The 16,341-nt window shown below is 47.7% G+C and overlaps 1 protein-coding gene across 1 annotated transcript in view; it reads left to right on the top strand.

Moving 5' to 3' along the window:
- Positions 1 to 15,888, top strand: part of PRRX1 (paired related homeobox 1) — a 39,795-nt gene extending 23,907 nt beyond the window's left edge. The window contains exons 2-4 of the mRNA XM_054638612.2: positions 7,953 to 8,128; positions 9,285 to 9,466; positions 14,797 to 15,888. Of these exons, the coding sequence (XP_054494587.1) occupies positions 7,953 to 8,128; positions 9,285 to 9,466; positions 14,797 to 14,935 (497 nt within the window). The 3' untranslated portion in view covers positions 14,936 to 15,888. The remainder of the gene's footprint in view (positions 1 to 7,952; positions 8,129 to 9,284; positions 9,467 to 14,796) is intronic.
- The last annotated feature ends 453 nt before the right edge of the window (positions 15,889 to 16,341 follow it).

Here is a 16,341-nt window from a genome sequence, read left to right as displayed (position 1 = left end):
TTGCACAGTCCAGTTGAGAGCAGTGGTGGCTCTGGAGGACACTCAGATTTGCTGGTTTGGAGCAACCACGTGTGCATGAAAGGGAGCAAGTGTCCCAGAGCTTGGCTTTTTGAGTCTTTGGAAGAGGGAAAGGAAAGGGTGTTGGACAGGAGAGGAGAAATTTTTATTATGTTTTTTTTTTTCTGGAATGAAGTGGGGCAGGGAGGGGATCAAGAACGTGGACAGACGTTTTTGGGAGTGAGAAGATACGGATGCAGCAGGGCGGAGGTTGGGAAGTTTGATCTGTGCTGAATCTGTGCCATTCCTAAGATGAAACATCAGGACTCGGGAAGGGGAGCTGATGGGAAGAGGTGTTGGAAGCCAAACCCCTGACCCTGCAAAGCCCTGAGTTCACACACGTTCAAGCACTGATCCAGATCTGAAACTGATGCCTCAGGTTTGAGCTTTTATATTTTTCAGATTTTGTGCTGCTTTAGTGTGTGAGTCTGTGCTTCACAGTAGGGGATGGTGAGCTCTGTGCACAGAGCAGGGAGACAAAACAATTCCTGCTCCAGCTAGGGACCAAGGACAAATGATCCAAATCTCAGGCCCAAGAGTATAAACAACGTGGGCTGAAGAGAGAAAACCAAAAAAGTTGGGACTTCATGGCCTGGAGCTGTAATTGGACAATTAACTCCAATATGGAAATGGAGCAGAACTTATAAGAGTGTCAGACCTCATGACTGGTCATCTATTTTGTGACCAAATTGGGTCCATCTTGGGTGTAGCCCAGGCTGGGCTCTTGTGCTGCCCAAGGTGGCTCCATTGAGGCCTCCTAGTAAATCCCTACTTCATTCTTTAGCTCTGTCCAGCCCCTGTTCTAGGTCAGCCTCTCAAGGCATCAAAACCAGGAGTGAGGGAGGGGCTGTGGAGGCTGAGAGGCTCTCGGGAAGCTCTGGGGGTCCCACTGGCACCGTGGCAGCTCAGGGACATTGGGGTGGGACACTTTGGGGGGTGGTGGTGGGGTTTGGTTGGCACAGCCCTGTGAGTGCATTTCTGCTCCTGTGCCATGGCTCCAGTGTCTCTGCATTTCTGCTCCTGTGCCATGGTTCCAGTGTCTGCATTTCTGCTCCTGTGCCATGGCTCCAGTGTCTCTGCATTTCTGCTCCTGTGCCATGGCTCCAGTGTCTCTGCATTTCTGCTCCTGTGCCATGGTTCCAGTGTCTGCATTTCTGCTCCTGTGCCATGGTTCCAGTGTCTGCATTTCTGCTCCTGTGCCATGGTTCCAGTGTCTCTGCATTTCTGCTCCTGTGCCATGGCTCCAGTGTCTGCATTTCTGCTCCTGTGCCATGGCTCCAGTGTCTCTGCATTTCTGCTCCTGTGCCATGGCTCCAGTGTCTCTGCATTTCTGCTCCTGTGTCTTGGCTCTGCCCTGTGGGGCTGATCTGGGGGGGACATGGGGGAGCTCAGCCCCCTTGGATCCCCTGGTGAATCCACACTTCTGGAGCTCTGCCACGGCTTGGTGGTTTGGTCTCTTTGTCAGTTACAAAGTGCAGCCTCACAGAACATGATTTGCCTCTGGCAGGCTTTAAAATGTATGTGTTTGCTTTTGATTATGTCTGTTGTTTTTTTGGGGTTTGGTTTTTTTTTTAAATTAATTTTCCAAGGATCAATGCGGTAATGCATATAAAAATTACAATATGTAAAACAAAGTATAAAAGCATACAAGGAATTCCAAACACATAACATACTGTGCCTTGGAGCTTATGAGATCCATACAGTGCTTATTGTATTATGGGAACACTCTGACCCCAAGACCCATCAGAAAGGCTTGTTAGAAGAGCAGGACTAAGCCATGTGCCTTATGAGCTGTAGGATGCCCAGAAGGAAAACTCCAGTGAATATAAAAGCAGAACTGTTGCAGCAGAGCTCAGACTGGTCTGTGGGATGCAGGGGGACTTTTCATGGCCTTGTACCAATTTCTGGAGGAGGATGTAAACTTCTGCCCCCACAAATGTTGTTCTCCCAATAATTAACACTGAATGTTAAGTCTTTCCAGCGAGACTCTGTGGATTTCCATGGGATCATGATTACTCTTTTTTTTATTTTTTTTTTTCCCCCAAATATAATTTCTTCTGTCAGCTCCAGCAAGTGGGAACACTGAAATGGTTAGAGAGGGCTCACATCTTAGCTGCTGTAACTGCCCATGTGCTCTACAGGTTGCCACCAGATGAGAGACAGAGCATCAGAGCTGAAACCACCCTGAAAAGGAGTTCTGGCTTACAGAGAGGGAGAGGGAGAGGGAGAGGGCTCTTGGCTTCTCATGCTGCCCTGTCTTTGGGTCAGGAGCAGAGCAGCCTGGGGTTTTGATGGGACCTTATCCCATTGGATAGGGATAGAACAGAACACAGGGAAAGCCTCTGCACTCAAGTCCCCAGTGCCTGGTAAGTTTGGGTGAAGATGGTTTGCATGCTGGAAGCTCTTTTCAGAAGCTTGGAGGCATCTCTAGACTCTCCACCTGAAAAGTGACAACCCCAAGACCTCATTCCAGGGGCCAAGAGTCACTGACTGTGCTGTGCCTCAAATCCCACCTGGGAATGTCTCCTTTGGCCACAGTGCAGGTGGGAGCTCCCTCTGCTCCTGAGGGAGGACAGCCAGAGGGTTTCATCCTTCCCGTTGGTGATGCTGTGGCTGTGCAGGACCTCAGCAGGTCCTGGCAGGCTGAGCCAAATTCAGTAAGGTAATGCCTTGAGAGGCTACCTAGAACAGAGGCTAGATAGTGTTAAAGGAATAAAGTAGGTATTTATGAAATTATTTATTCCTTTATTAAAGGAATAAAGTGGGTATTTATTAACGTAGGTATTTATTATCCTATTCCAAAGGATACAGGGCTCTCCCTGCTATCCCAGCCATTCACAGCTCTGTAATAATCTGTAATGGTTTGTGTGCAGGCAGCTAAAAATCACCCTGATAGGTCCCACATTGCAGACACTTTGGAGAGGAACTGCTGTAGCCCCACGGGTAACACTGAAAATATGTATGTTTTTCTGTTTAACATTAAAACTCAGGTTTAGTATGAAAAATTCAGTGTCACCTTTCTGAAGCTTCGTGCTCATGCACAGAACAACTTCTTATTTATGTGCAAAACTTGAACCTGACTGCAAGATAATCACAAGAGATGGCTCTTAAAGGAAATAGAGCATCTGTTTCTTTGTTACTTTTTTTTTTTTTCTGTGTTCCTGATGCTCTTAACAAGACTGGAACTTTGGATATTTGAGTTTTCTATGTAATTGAAATAATTTAAACATTAAGATAATGCAGAAAAAAAAACCAGTAGAGGTGAGGAGAAAAGCTCAGCTGGTGTTGTGTAATGAGAAGAAAATGATAATTCAAAAATCTCTATATTCTGACCTATACTCAGAATAAAAACCTTCTGTTATCGTTGTTGTACAGCTGGGCTCGCTATCGCTGCTGTACTGAAGTACATGACTTAACAGGCATCTCCTACCTTAACATATTTACTTTTATTTGTTATCTTCATTCCATATTGCCTACATTTGTGATGGCTGCTGTGGGATAGCTGCACCTTCTCTGTGTAGCATTTGTGTGCCCTGAAGTTAAACCCCGTTTCCGTTCAGAAATAATTCTCCTGGGCGCAGAAATCCGCACGAGCTGGAGTTCGTTCTCTCCTGGGAGATTTTAGGAAGAAAGATACTTCAGGCAGCTCTGGGCATGAAATCTTCTCCATTTATGTCCCCCTGCCCCTCTTCTGTCCCTGCTCACATCTGGCAAAGTCAATGGATGCTGCTGCTGGACAAGGAGCCCTTGGGAGGAGCGGGGTGGAAAATCAGTGAGCCTTGTCTCAAATCAGTGGGGCTGGGCTCTGTCACCGTGTGGGGTTTGTGTGTCCCCATTGCTCTGCTCGGAGCCTTGGTTTCACTTTGATTAAACATTTTGGGTTTTGGTTTTGGGTTTTTTATGATGCCAGTTGACAAAGCTGCCCTACACGCAAAGTGTTGCAGTGTTTTTAGAGGGATGTCACGAATTGAAAGCAGAGCAGAGCGTGAGTTAAAGTGGACTGGGAGGGTGTGAGGGGCTAAAAACTGGATGGCTGATGCTGGGGAGAGGAGCCTGCCCAGAGCTGGGGGAACACCCAGAAATATTTCTATTCAAGCTTCATGAAATTTAAGTTTAAACCAAATAAAAAACCCTGTTCCTTTCCCTTCTTTTCTCCCTTTTCCTTTCTTTCTTTATCCACCAATCTGAATAAAACTTTCACTTGCTTGCAGTATTTTTTTTATATTTTAAGAGTTTTGAATTGTTTCCTTTTAATTTATAGTTTGAGGGTTTTTCACTGTGAAATAATTTGTCTTGCTTGTTCTTAAATCTGTGTTCAAATGTTAACTTCTTATTTTGAAGGCTGTGATTAGAGTGTGATTCCTTATTTTCTTCCTGGAATCCTTTCTCAGTTTCCAGTTTCTATAACTGATGTGACAAATCTTTGCTGCCTTACCATACATTATTCTGTGGTTAAGTGTCTCTGTCCCTCCCTTAATTAAATCCAATGGTTTACTTTCAATTCGGATCCAATTAATGAACTATAATAGCTGGTTCTGGACATAATAGAACTGGTCAAAACTTTTCCAAACTGCCTACAAATGTAAATCCCATCTGGAAATTAGCTTTTGTTCTGACCTGAAATGAATGCAAGTATGCATAAGCATTCCTGCAAACTGGAAATCTGAAATATGTTGTGGTTGTAAGTATTGATGAAAAAATACCAATCTTGAAACTCCTACGTAGGCATTTAGTTTTCAACTCTGATTTTTTAAAATTTAATTTAATTTAATTTTTGTGGGTTTTTTTGTTTGGGGGGGGGGGCTTGGGGTCTTTTTTTTGTTGTTTTTTTTTAATGTGGTATCCCAAGAAGAGCTGTCTGGTGGTGCCTCAGCAATAGTTACAGGCACTGGGACAGACACTGGACACTGTGCAGTGAGGAGAAGAGATTGGAGTGTCTGCAAGTGTGGATCTGCCTCACTGCAAGAGGAAAAAAGAACAGGATGTTTCCTGCTGAATCATTTAGGAGCACTTGAAAATGCTTTGGTGCACTTGTGTATGACACCAGGACCTGCATGTTATGGGGAAATGTAGAAATAGCACAGGAAAACGCAAATGTGGAAACAGGAAACGTAGTCCCAGCGTGGAAGGTTGGGATTTGGCAATGAAATTCCCAGATTTTCCAGCACTGGGTTCCTGAGAGGAGAACACACATTTCAGTCTTTCTGTGAGGCACATTTGCAAGCTGCTCAGCTTTTGAGAACTCTGCATGTAATAAAATTTTTCTGATTAAAAGAACGTTGACAAAAGACTTCTGACCTACCTAAAAATCTTTAGAGCTGTTTCCCTCTCCTCTCCGTTTCTGCTGACCCCAGTCACTTGTGCTGTCAACACTATTTAGGAATACCATTTTTCAGGAATACTATTTTTCAGGAATACCATTTTCCAGTGTTCAGGGTTGTTTCCTGATAAAGAAATGAATGGTAGAGAAGAAGAAACACCCTTTTGATGTGCTGGAGGCAGCCGGGGAGCGCTGTGAGCAAGGTGACATTTGCAGGCAGGCTGGATTTAGGTGTGTACAGTCCCTCCTTAGCAGCACATGGCAAAACACAAGGATTGACCAACCTCATGCTGCTCTGGATTAATATCCTGTTATTATTTTTTTTCCCCTGCTACCCAAATCACTTCTGTCGAGGTTTGGATTTCGTGCTGTTCCAGAGGTGCGGCCGTGGGAGATACCAAAATTCCAGAGCTCCCCGTCACAGGTCGTGCTTTGCTGTCGCCTCCATGCAGCTCTGTCCTGGAAAAAGGGGGTGACTGACATCTCTGCTCCGTGGCAGCCCAGGCTGGGGGTGCTTTAGCCAGCAGTGACCCAGCCATGAGTCACCCAGCACGGACACTTTCTGTCCTGGCTATTTTTGGGCTCAGTAATTACGAGGTGAGCCGTGAATCACCGGCGTCTCGCTTTACGCCGGGAGGAAACCAGGCAAATTGTGCTAACGTGCTTGGCAGGGGGAATTAATTCTTGTTCTCTGGTGTTTTACAGACTTTGGCCCTTCTTCTTGCTCCCCAGAGGGATGTGCTCACCCCTCCTCATGTGTAGCTGTCACGCAGGGCCGAGCAAGGGCCAGACTCGTGTTCCCTGCAGCCGGGTGTTGTCTTCTGGTCAGAAATGATGCTTCAGAGGCCTGGATGGGATTCTGAAGGGGTCCCAAAGGCTTTTATTGATTTGTTCATATGCTCTGTATAGGCAGGATTTAGGTTAGAAAATAGCATGAAGTGGGTAACTCCAAAGGAGGCCGTGTTGTCTTTGGCCTCTCCAGCAGCTGGCCGTGCGGTGTTTGTGGCATTTGGAGGGCCATTTGTGCCCTGAGGCTCTGTTTGCTGTGTTGTGTGGTGCACAGCAGCACAGCAGAGCCAGGGGAAATAGCTGACCCTTTTTGAAAAGGGTTTGGTGATGAGTCAAGAGAGGGACATGCAGGGTTTTTCTCCTTCTTTATAGGGGATGGAGCCTGTGATGGTGTCAAACCCCCCAGCAGGGAGAAATGTGTGCAGGGTGTTCTGCACAAGCAGCACTTCAATCCCATCCCTCTGAGCTGGTAGATTCACCTGTAGCCCTGCTTTAATTCCTTCATACCTTTGTTTTCCTTGCACATTCCTGTCTCTGCCAGTCCCTTCCCAGCTCAGCTTTACAACTCAGTGTTCCTGTTAATAACCGGTCTCCCAACACTTCCTCTCGGATGCGGGAAAACCAAGGGTGTGTTTTTGCACCCAGGAATCCCCAGGCTGGAAAGGAGCCTTCTGGGGATCATCAGGCTGTTGGAGGAGGATTAGGGATGGAGGCACTGTAAACCTGCAGGAATTTGAAAGCCATGCTTTAATTTAAGAGGAATGTCCTTTTGTTCTCAAATGGATGGGCCTTGCTCCAAAGGTGTTCAGGTGCAGTAACTGGTACCAGATGGGCTGTGAAAAGCAACACAAACAGGTGGTGAGGACAACAACTGCAGACTTTAATTTCCTTGTCAGCCCCTCCCTGTGCCTTACATACCCCCTGGAGAAGAGAGGGATAAGGGGAGCTGTCATATTTGTACATGGCAAAAGGAGTGACTGTTGAGGGAGTGTTCTCCTTCTGTACATAGCAGGTCAAGCCCTGGCACTCTCAGTGGTGACACTCACCTGGGCCAAGGTGTGCAGGGATGAACTTAGAATATGATTCCCTAGCTTGTGCATTTTTATGGATTCAGGGATCAATACACTTTAATGCTGACATGAATATTGCCTCAGGTCCCCCCCAGGGTAATGTGGATTTTTTGGTGGCACACGCACATACTGGCATGATCCAGATGTGTTGATTAATTTCTGAGTAAATGCAAACCAGGTCCAAAACAATACATGCTCTTATGGGTGGTTGTTCAACACCTTGCTGGGCTCAGCAAGGCCAGGAGGATGCTGCAGAGGGCACAGCTGCTCCTCACTAGCAGCATCCAAGAGTGTGCTCTTACCCCAGAGAGCTGTGTTAATTCCCAGTCAGAGCAGTCCTTGGAAATTGAAGCAGAGAGAACAGGGCTTTGTGATTCTTTGCCATCAGAAAAGATTTCTGGGATTGTGAGGAATGGGGAGATGCATTTTGGGCTTTTTTTGCTGCTTTTTAGAGAAAAGGAAGCTGAGACCTGGCGTAGCTTAAGAGATCTGGCACAAGTCTTACGCAGTAGAATTGAAAAATGAATGCTTGAGATTGGTGCACTTTGCACCTCCTCTTCATGTGGGGAGTAACCCAGCATGGTTAATGTATTAAAACTGTGCAAGCCCCTTCCTAAGCCCTTTCCCTCTTGAAACCACTGAGGTCGTTCACCCCTCAGTGGTGGCTCTGGGCTCTTGGCTTTTTCACTTTTCACATCCCCAATTGTCTCTCATAGATGATCAGCTGAACTCAGAAGAGAAGAAGAAAAGAAAGCAGAGGAGGAACAGGACTACCTTCAACAGCAGCCAGCTGCAGGCACTAGAGAGGGTTTTTGAGAGGACTCACTACCCCGATGCCTTCGTACGGGAAGACCTTGCACGCAGAGTCAACCTCACTGAGGCCAGAGTTCAGGTAATCCCATGATTCAGGTAATTCCCACCTCACCTGGGGGATCATCAGGCCACTCCAGCAAGGCAGCAGAAATCCTTGGGGTCTGTGTGGCACAAAAGAATCACCAAGCTCCTGACTCCACCGTGCCTTGAGGGAAACTGCCAGGCCTGACCTGCCCCTCCATTCACCACCTGCCCACTCAGATGTGTCCATATGGCCAAGCTGTTGGATGCTCAGGCTGCTGATGTTACCTTGAGCTCTCAGCTTGCAGGCCTGCACCTTCTGCAGGTGAAAGCAGACTGTGGAACACAGGGTGCTGGACAGCACTGCCAGGCCTTGCTGCCATCTCCTGTATTTGTGGGGTTCCCTCCCAAAAATACAAGAAGGGAGGAATGATGAATCTGATTCCATGTTCTTAGAAGGCTAATTTATTATTTTAAGATGTAATATATATATATATATATACACATGTATATATAATATATTTCACATATATATAATACATATTATATATATTATATATTTTATATATATATAATATATATATATATATTATATTAAGGAATTCTATACCAAAACTATACTAAAGAATACTAAACTATACTAAAGAATACAGAAGGGATACTTGCAGAAGGCTGAAAGATACTAAAAAAGACTTGTGACTCTCTCCAGAGCCCCGACACAGCTTGACCATAATTGGCCAATAATTCAAAACAATTCACATGAAACCAATGAGACAATCACCTGTTGGTAAACAATCTCCAACCACATTCCAAAGCAGCAAAACACAGGAGAAGCAAATGAGATAATATTGTTTTCCTTTTTCTCTGAGGCCTCTCAGCTTCCCATGAGAGAAATCCTGGGCAAAGGGATTTTTCCAGAAAATACGACTGCCACAGCCATCTGCACAGGACACACCCATGTCCCTCAGCCAGCCCCTCACCTGAGGCCTTGGGTCAGAGCAGGCACCAGGGTTATCCCATCCTCAGGGTTCCCAGGGCCAGCCTGGGAAGCAGCCAGCTTTGGGGATGGGGATGGGATGGAATCCCATGGGAATGGGGATGGGATCCCACGGGGATGGGGATGGGATCCCATGGGGATGGGGATGGGATCCCATGGGGACGTGGCCAGTGGCAGAGCAGGTGTGATGGTTGGTGGCCCTGTCTGTCCCCTGCAGGTGTGGTTCCAGAACAGGAGAGCCAAGTTCCGCCGGAACGAGCGCGCCATGCTGGCCAGCAAGAACGCCTCGCTGCTCAAATCCTACTCCGGGGACGTGGCGGCCGTGGAGCAGCCCATCGTACCCCGGCCCGCCCCCAGGGCCACCGACTACCTGTCCTGGGGCACTGCCTCGCCCTACAGGTGAGGGAGGGATGGAGGGAGTGACTGACTGAGTGACTGACCCCACTGCACCACCCCAAAAGCGCCCTCAGACAGCTCTGATGCATCCACACCTGGAGGATACAGCAGCCTGACCATCCCACTGGTTCTCCTCACCTGTTCCCACCCCATCTTGTTGTATTTGGGTTGCCCCCAGATGTAGGAAGGAATGATGAATCTGATGTAGGAAGGAATGATGAATCTCACTCCATGTTCTCAGAAGGCTAATTTATTACTTTATGATACTATATTCTATTAAAGAATACTATACTAAATTATACTAAAGAATACAGAAAGGATACTTAGAGAATGCTAAAAGATAACAATGAAAACTCGTGACTCTTCCCAGAGCCTTGACACAGCTTGGCCCTGATTGGCCAATAAGTCAAAACAGTCACCTGTGGGTAAACAATCTCCAAACACATTCCAAAGCAGCAAAACACAGGAGAAGCAAATCAGATAATTATTGTTTTCCTTTTCCTCTGAGGCTTCTCAGCTTCCCAGGAGAAAAATCCTGGGAAAAGGAATTTTCAGAAAATATGACTGTGACACCATCTCATTGCCAGTTTTGTAGTGTGATCCCAGCTCAGTGTTGTTGGTCTTTCTGACAGCTTCTGGGGGTCTCTCTCTGCAATTCAGGGAGTTTCTAGAGAGCCTCAGTTAGAAATGCATGGAAACAGAAGGTTTTCCCCAGTGCATCTGGTTTATAGCAAGGAGGAAACCTTTCCATGGGACACAGATCCAGGGGAGGGGGCTCAGAGCACTTGGGGAGGCTCAGCCAGCACGCAGTGGCCAGAAGAGGGAGTTCTGTGGCTGTCCCACTGCTGGGGATGGCAGCAAGGCTGGGAGCTCCCTCCATCCCCGTGGAGCTCTCAGCACCGGGCTGGTGAGCAGATCTTTTATTGCCTGAGACCAGGTGTGTGTGTGAGCACTGCACTGTGGCCAGCCTGCAGGAAGGGCCAGGTGACAGACTGGTGCTCAGTGTCCAGCCCTGTGCTCAGTGCTGCTCAAGGGATGGCAGGAAAGGAGCAGGGATGTGGCAAGCCCAGCCTCAGAGGGTCTGGGATGTCTGTGCACATCACAGCGCTGCCTGTCCTCTCTGTGCCGTTGCTGGCTCTGCAGGAGCTGGGTGTGGACACGAGCTCCACAGGATGTGTTGGTTTGTGGGGAGCCAGCTGGCTCACAGGCAGTTAAAAAGGAGGTTGGAGGGTGGTTTTTAGCACAGTGGCTTCATTGTTGGTCAGGACCATGAAGCCTTTGGCTGGATTTCTTGCTGTTCATCTGGCCTGGTCACTGCCAGCTTCCCACTGCCCTCCAGGAGCCACACCTGGTGCTCAGGACCTCTCTTGCTGGGTCACCTTGACCCCCTTTTTGCTCCAAGCATTGTTTGCACAGCAAGAGCTGCAAACACATGGTCTGGTCTTCCTGCTTGTTGCTTCAGACCAGGGGGGTCCTCCTCATCCACCCTGTATGTCCAGAACAAGTCATAGACCCACCCACTGCAGATATGGGAAAGGATGCGCCTGGTGGCCACCAGCTTCATCTTAGAAATGGCCCTTACCCTTTGGAGTTTTTTCTGATGACTGCTGCCTGTCAAAATCCCTCTTTTATGGATTAATGCTTTCTCCCTGTGCAGTGTTCTTGCTGTAGCACTCTGGGGAGGTGAGATCAGGGAAGGGAAGAGAGTGAGTTCCTTCCCCACCCCCGTGGGGCTGCACTCGTCACAGTACCAGACCCCTACTCAATGCTCATGGCTTATTTCCACCTCTTACACTTTTTAAAAGAGATCATCCTTCCTTGAGATGATGTTTACACAGGGGGCTTCATAATCACTGCTGGGGGAACATGAGCTAGGAGATCCATAATCACTGCTAGGAGAACATGAGCTAGGAGATTCATAATCACTGCTAGAACATGAGCTAGGAGATCCATAATCACTGCTAGGAGAACATGAGCTAGGAGATTCATAATCACTGCTAGGAGAACATGAACTAGGAGATTCATAATCACTGCTAGGAGAACATGAACTAGGAGATTCATAATCACTGCTAGGAGAACATGAGCTAGGAGATTCATAATCACTGCTAGGAGAACATGAGCTAGGAGATCCATAATCACTGCTAGGAGAACATGAGCTAGGAGATTCATAATCACTGCTAGGAGAACATGAGCTAGGAGATTCATAATCACTGCTAGGAGAAGCCCCTGCAAAGGTAACTCCCAAGGGCACCTGGGAAGGGCTGTCTGAGGTCACCTGCAGCACCTGGGATATCCTAATGAGAACAGGGGAGAAGGGACAGCCTCAGGGATGGTTTCCAGCCTTGGGGATGGTTTTCCAGTCTCAGGGATGGTTTTCCAGTCTCAGGGATGGTTTCCAGTCTCAGGGATGGTTTCCAGCCTTGGGGATGGTTTTCCAGCCTTAGGGATGGTTTCCAGCCTTAGGGATGGTTTCCAGTCTCAGGTATGGTTTCCAGTCTCAGGGATGGTTTTCCAGTCTCAGGGATGGTTTTCCAGCCTCAGGGATGGTTTCCAGTCTAAGGGATGGTTTCCAGTCTCAGGGATGGTTTTCCAGCCCCTCAGCCCTAGGCTGTGCCCGTCCAGGATGCAGACACACCTTCCCCTTGTCTTGTCTGCAGCCAGGATGTTTCAGCAGAGGCATTTATTTGCAGCTTCCACCTCCCAGCAGGCTGCAGTGGCACCCTCCCACTGCCCTGCACTGGCAGAGGAGCAGAGCAGCTGCTTTCCACACTCTGGGATGCACAGCACCCTCAGACACTCCGTGCTCCCCTGGGTTTCTGATCCTTCTGATCCTCTCCTGGCAATCACATTCATCTGAAAAGGTCTCAGCCTCATTAAAGCTTTGCAGTAAGGTCATTCAGATATTGAAATAGTGAAACCCTGCAGCCCTGTGGAGTGTTTGCATGGCCCCCTGCCCCCTGCCCATCTTCCCAGCAGTGCTGGAGCAGCCCCTGATTAGCAGCCACTCCTGGGGAGGGCCCAGAGCAGCATGGCCAGGGCTGGTTTCCCTCTCAGATCTGGGAAAAGTTTGCAGTCCCTGTGTTTATTCTCCAAATACACTCAGCCACAGGTCAACCAAAGCTATTTGCAGATCTCTGTCACACAGACAGCCAAGTAGATACTATGCTTTTTTTTTTGAAGTTAAGAAATGTTTTACTTAGGCATTTTTTAGCCTAGGTTCCTAAGAAAACAGGACTGGCAGCCCACACTTCCCACTCCAGCAACATTTGGCTCCACGGGCCACTGAAAACCTTGTTTGAAAGAAGGATTTTAGGCCTCGGAAACATGATGCTCCTCTGTGTTTCATGAAAGCAGACAGCTGAGTGGAGGAAGGAGAATTTTCTCTGCCTGAATGGGGTGGAGGGAGGGGGCAGCAGGGTGACTTCAACCCTTCTTAGACCCTGGAGAGTCTCTGGAGCAACCCTCAGGCTGTTCTGGTGTTTGGACACAGCCTTCTTGTGCACTGCTCCTGCTGGAATAACCTGATGAAAGGAAGCATTTCTAGAGATTTTTGGTTTAGCAGGGATTTCACTTGGCATCAGTAAGTGAAACCACCTTCCCCACACCTCCGGGGAGCTCCCAGAGGCTCCCTGGAGTTTCAGCCCAGACTTGGCCAAGAAACTGGTTTAGAATGGGGACAGTTTGCAGCCCTGACTGAAAACTCCTATTTTATCCAGTTTAGGGTACCCTTGAAGGTCTCCCAATTGCTTCCAGCTCAAAAACACGGGAGAGATGCACCCTGTGGAAGCAGATGGGCGTGGGGGATTAACCTGAGACCTTGTGGAGCTTTGCATCCTCCTGCAGGCAGCACTTGGGGGTGAGGAGAGCAACCAGCCCAGCCATGGAGAGGGAATGAGGGTGCAGCTGGTTGAGAAGAGCTCCAGAAACAGCACATCCACGTATGCTGGATGCTGGTGAAATGCAGATACTCCCTGCTCTGGATCTCCTGCAGACTGAGGGTTCACACAGCACTGGGTGGCAGATAACCTCCCAGAAAGTCAGAAATACTCCTGGAATACTCCAGAAATACTTTCTGACCTTCTGGGAGGTCAGAAATACCAGCAGCACCTTGGGGTGAGCAGGCACAGCTCCAGCCTGGGTCTGTGCAGCAGTGCCCCTGTGCCTGCAGGGAGATTTGCTCTTTGCATTTCCAGCTGTGGAGATCAGTGCTGGAACAATTTAAAAAATAAAATAAAATAAAATAAAATACAATAAAATAAAATAAAATAAAATAAAATAAAATAAAATAAAATAAAATAAAATAAAATAAAATAAAATAAATAATGGATAAAGGAAAAGACAAAAAGGCAAAAAGATCCCAGCCCATCTTGGTGTTTTGGTGTGTGGATGGAGCAGAGCATTTCCCAGAGCCTCAGCTGGGAGCCAGCAGGGCAGGCAGATGGGAAAGGTCAGCACCAGAGCTGAGCTGGCCTCCAGCAGAGCATTTGGGGGTTCCTCCTGAGCATTCTGTGTTAAATGGGCACCTCCACTTCATGTGGTGCTTCTCAACTGGTTGTGATCTGTGGGCCATGCAAAGGAAATGCAGCAGGTCAAATACTTTGGGGTTTTGGGGAGTTGGCAGGGGGAGCTGCTTTTCACAGAAACCCAGGGGACACATGGATTAAACAAGTTTTCTAGTGGTCTGGAAAGCAGCTTTGCAGATTTTTTGGTAGGATAAGAAAGGAGTTGGAGATCTTTGTTCAGGCTCTGCTGTTAGAAGTGATGTTTTTCATGAATAAAGTCGCAGTTTGAAGGGAGAAAAAGTGGTTTATGTTTTGGGTTTCTTCCTTCAGCCTTCAGGACATGCTCTTTATAATCAGCTGAAGTTTTGAGGGGGGAAAAAATGTGGAAATTTTCATTCCAAAAGGCAGAAACAAGAAAACATCCCAATTGTTGAAAGGGGTTTTTCCCAGAATGTTTCTTTAATGTCACATGTGTTTCAGAAGTGACGTGATTTCACAGGCTGTAAAACCAGCAATTGGTCTCATCAAACAGACACTGCTTCCACTGGGAATACTTTTAAGGACAATGGTCTAACTGGCAGGCTGACCTCATTGCAAACCTTTTCTTGGGTTAGAAAATAGGAAGTGGAAATTTTTCCCGTTGATTTCAACCAGCTTTGGTGCTGGGTGAGAGAAGAGCAGCGGAAAGATTTGCTAAATAAAGGGGAGAGGTAATTCCCTGCTGACACCACAGCAGGATTACATCCCACAGGTATGGAAAAAACCAGGCTTTAGGCTCTGCTGTGGTTTGGAGGCCACGTGTGACATGATGTTTCTCTTTCCATCCCTCAGTGCCATGGCCACCTACTCTGCCACATGTACCAACGCCAGCCCAGCACAGGGCATGAACATGGCCAACAGTATTGCCAACCTGAGACTGAAGGCTAAGGAATATAGTTTACAGAGGAATCAGGTGCCCACAGTCAATTAACAGCTGGGGGCAGCTGCCTTGCAGGAGAAGACACAACATCACCCGTCCTGCTTTGCAACTGTCTGTGCTGAAAGAGAAAATAAAAGAAAAAGAGAACAGCAGCAACAACAGCAACAAAAAAACAACACCGTCAAAATAAAAGAGAAAAAAAAGAAAAAAAGAAAAAGAAGGAAAAAAAGCCAACCCTCACCCAGAACTGAACATGGGGAGCAAACAGAACCTGTGAGTGATCAGGTTCCTCCTTCCTTTTGGGATAATGCCACCATTTTTTATTTTCTTGTTATCGTCGGGTTTATTGCTTCTGCTCAATATACTGCGAGCTTCTTCAGTAAAGGACAGTCTCACCCTTGCTGGTGTCCATTTTTGTGAGGGACTGCAAAAAGAAACCTCTGCCAGTCTCAGCCCATGGACCAGTCCCAGCCCCAGCACGCTGAGATCCAAAGCTTGCTCATCTCCCTGCTGCCCCAGCTCACCCTAGAAGAAGAAGAATTTGTTTGGTCACCAATTTCCACGATATCCACCCCACCCTCATCCCTCCAGTCCCTTGTGCCACAGAGGCAGCACGTTCCTATCAGCCTGCCAGAAGCCCCTTTAGTGCAGCAAGATGGATTCCTGCTGTCTGAGTTGCCTGGAAAACCTCCCTGGGCTCTGCAGAGCTCCATTGTTTGGTTGAGTATTCCCTGCACTGCTGCCTCAAAAAGCCAAAGAAGAGAGCCAAGCCAACGTGGGTGTGTGAGCAGGGGGATCTCTCTGTAGTGCCAAGATCAGGACTGTCAGGACACTCCTTCCTATGCCTTACAGTTTTTGCCACAGGGAAAGGCATTGTCCAGATGCATTTGTTTTATATATACTGTATATATTTATATATATAAGATAATACATGCAAGCTTGGTTGGTGTTTTTTATTAAACGAAATAAAACCCGTTGAAAACGTTCAGGATGTTTGTGCTGCATCCAGGTGGAGCTGTGCATTGAAATTCCAGCCACAGCCTCTCTCAGCCTTGCCAGAGCTCTTCCCTGCAGCCTTGGGCAGCTCTGGGAAAGGCAGCTCGTGAGAGTTTCCATGAGGAACCCCAAAGAAGTGGTGCTGGAGGGAGCCACACTCCTTTTTGCAGGTTTTCCCCATGGGCAGCTGCACAGAACACAGCAAGGCTCTCCTCTGCTGGTTCATGTGGTTTTTGGGATATCCCAGGGAAATCCCTCTGGGCACAAGTGATGTCTCAGCAGGGAGCATCCCACCAAAGGTCCCTTAACTCTGCTCAGTGAGGCTTGTCCCATAACCTTAACCATTCCCCCTACCTGCTGTCCTCCCTCTGGGCTCTGGAGACCTAATTAACCCCTAATTAATTTATCTCCACCAAGAGCAGAGAGATGCAGCCCAAAAGGCATTTCTTCCACGCAGATAT

Source organism: Agelaius phoeniceus, chromosome 8 (assembly GCF_051311805.1).
Source record: "Agelaius phoeniceus isolate bAgePho1 chromosome 8, bAgePho1.hap1, whole genome shotgun sequence".
Lineage (NCBI taxonomy): Eukaryota > Metazoa > Chordata > Aves > Passeriformes > Icteridae > Agelaius > Agelaius phoeniceus.
This window is presented reverse-complemented; position numbering and strand designations above follow the sequence as displayed.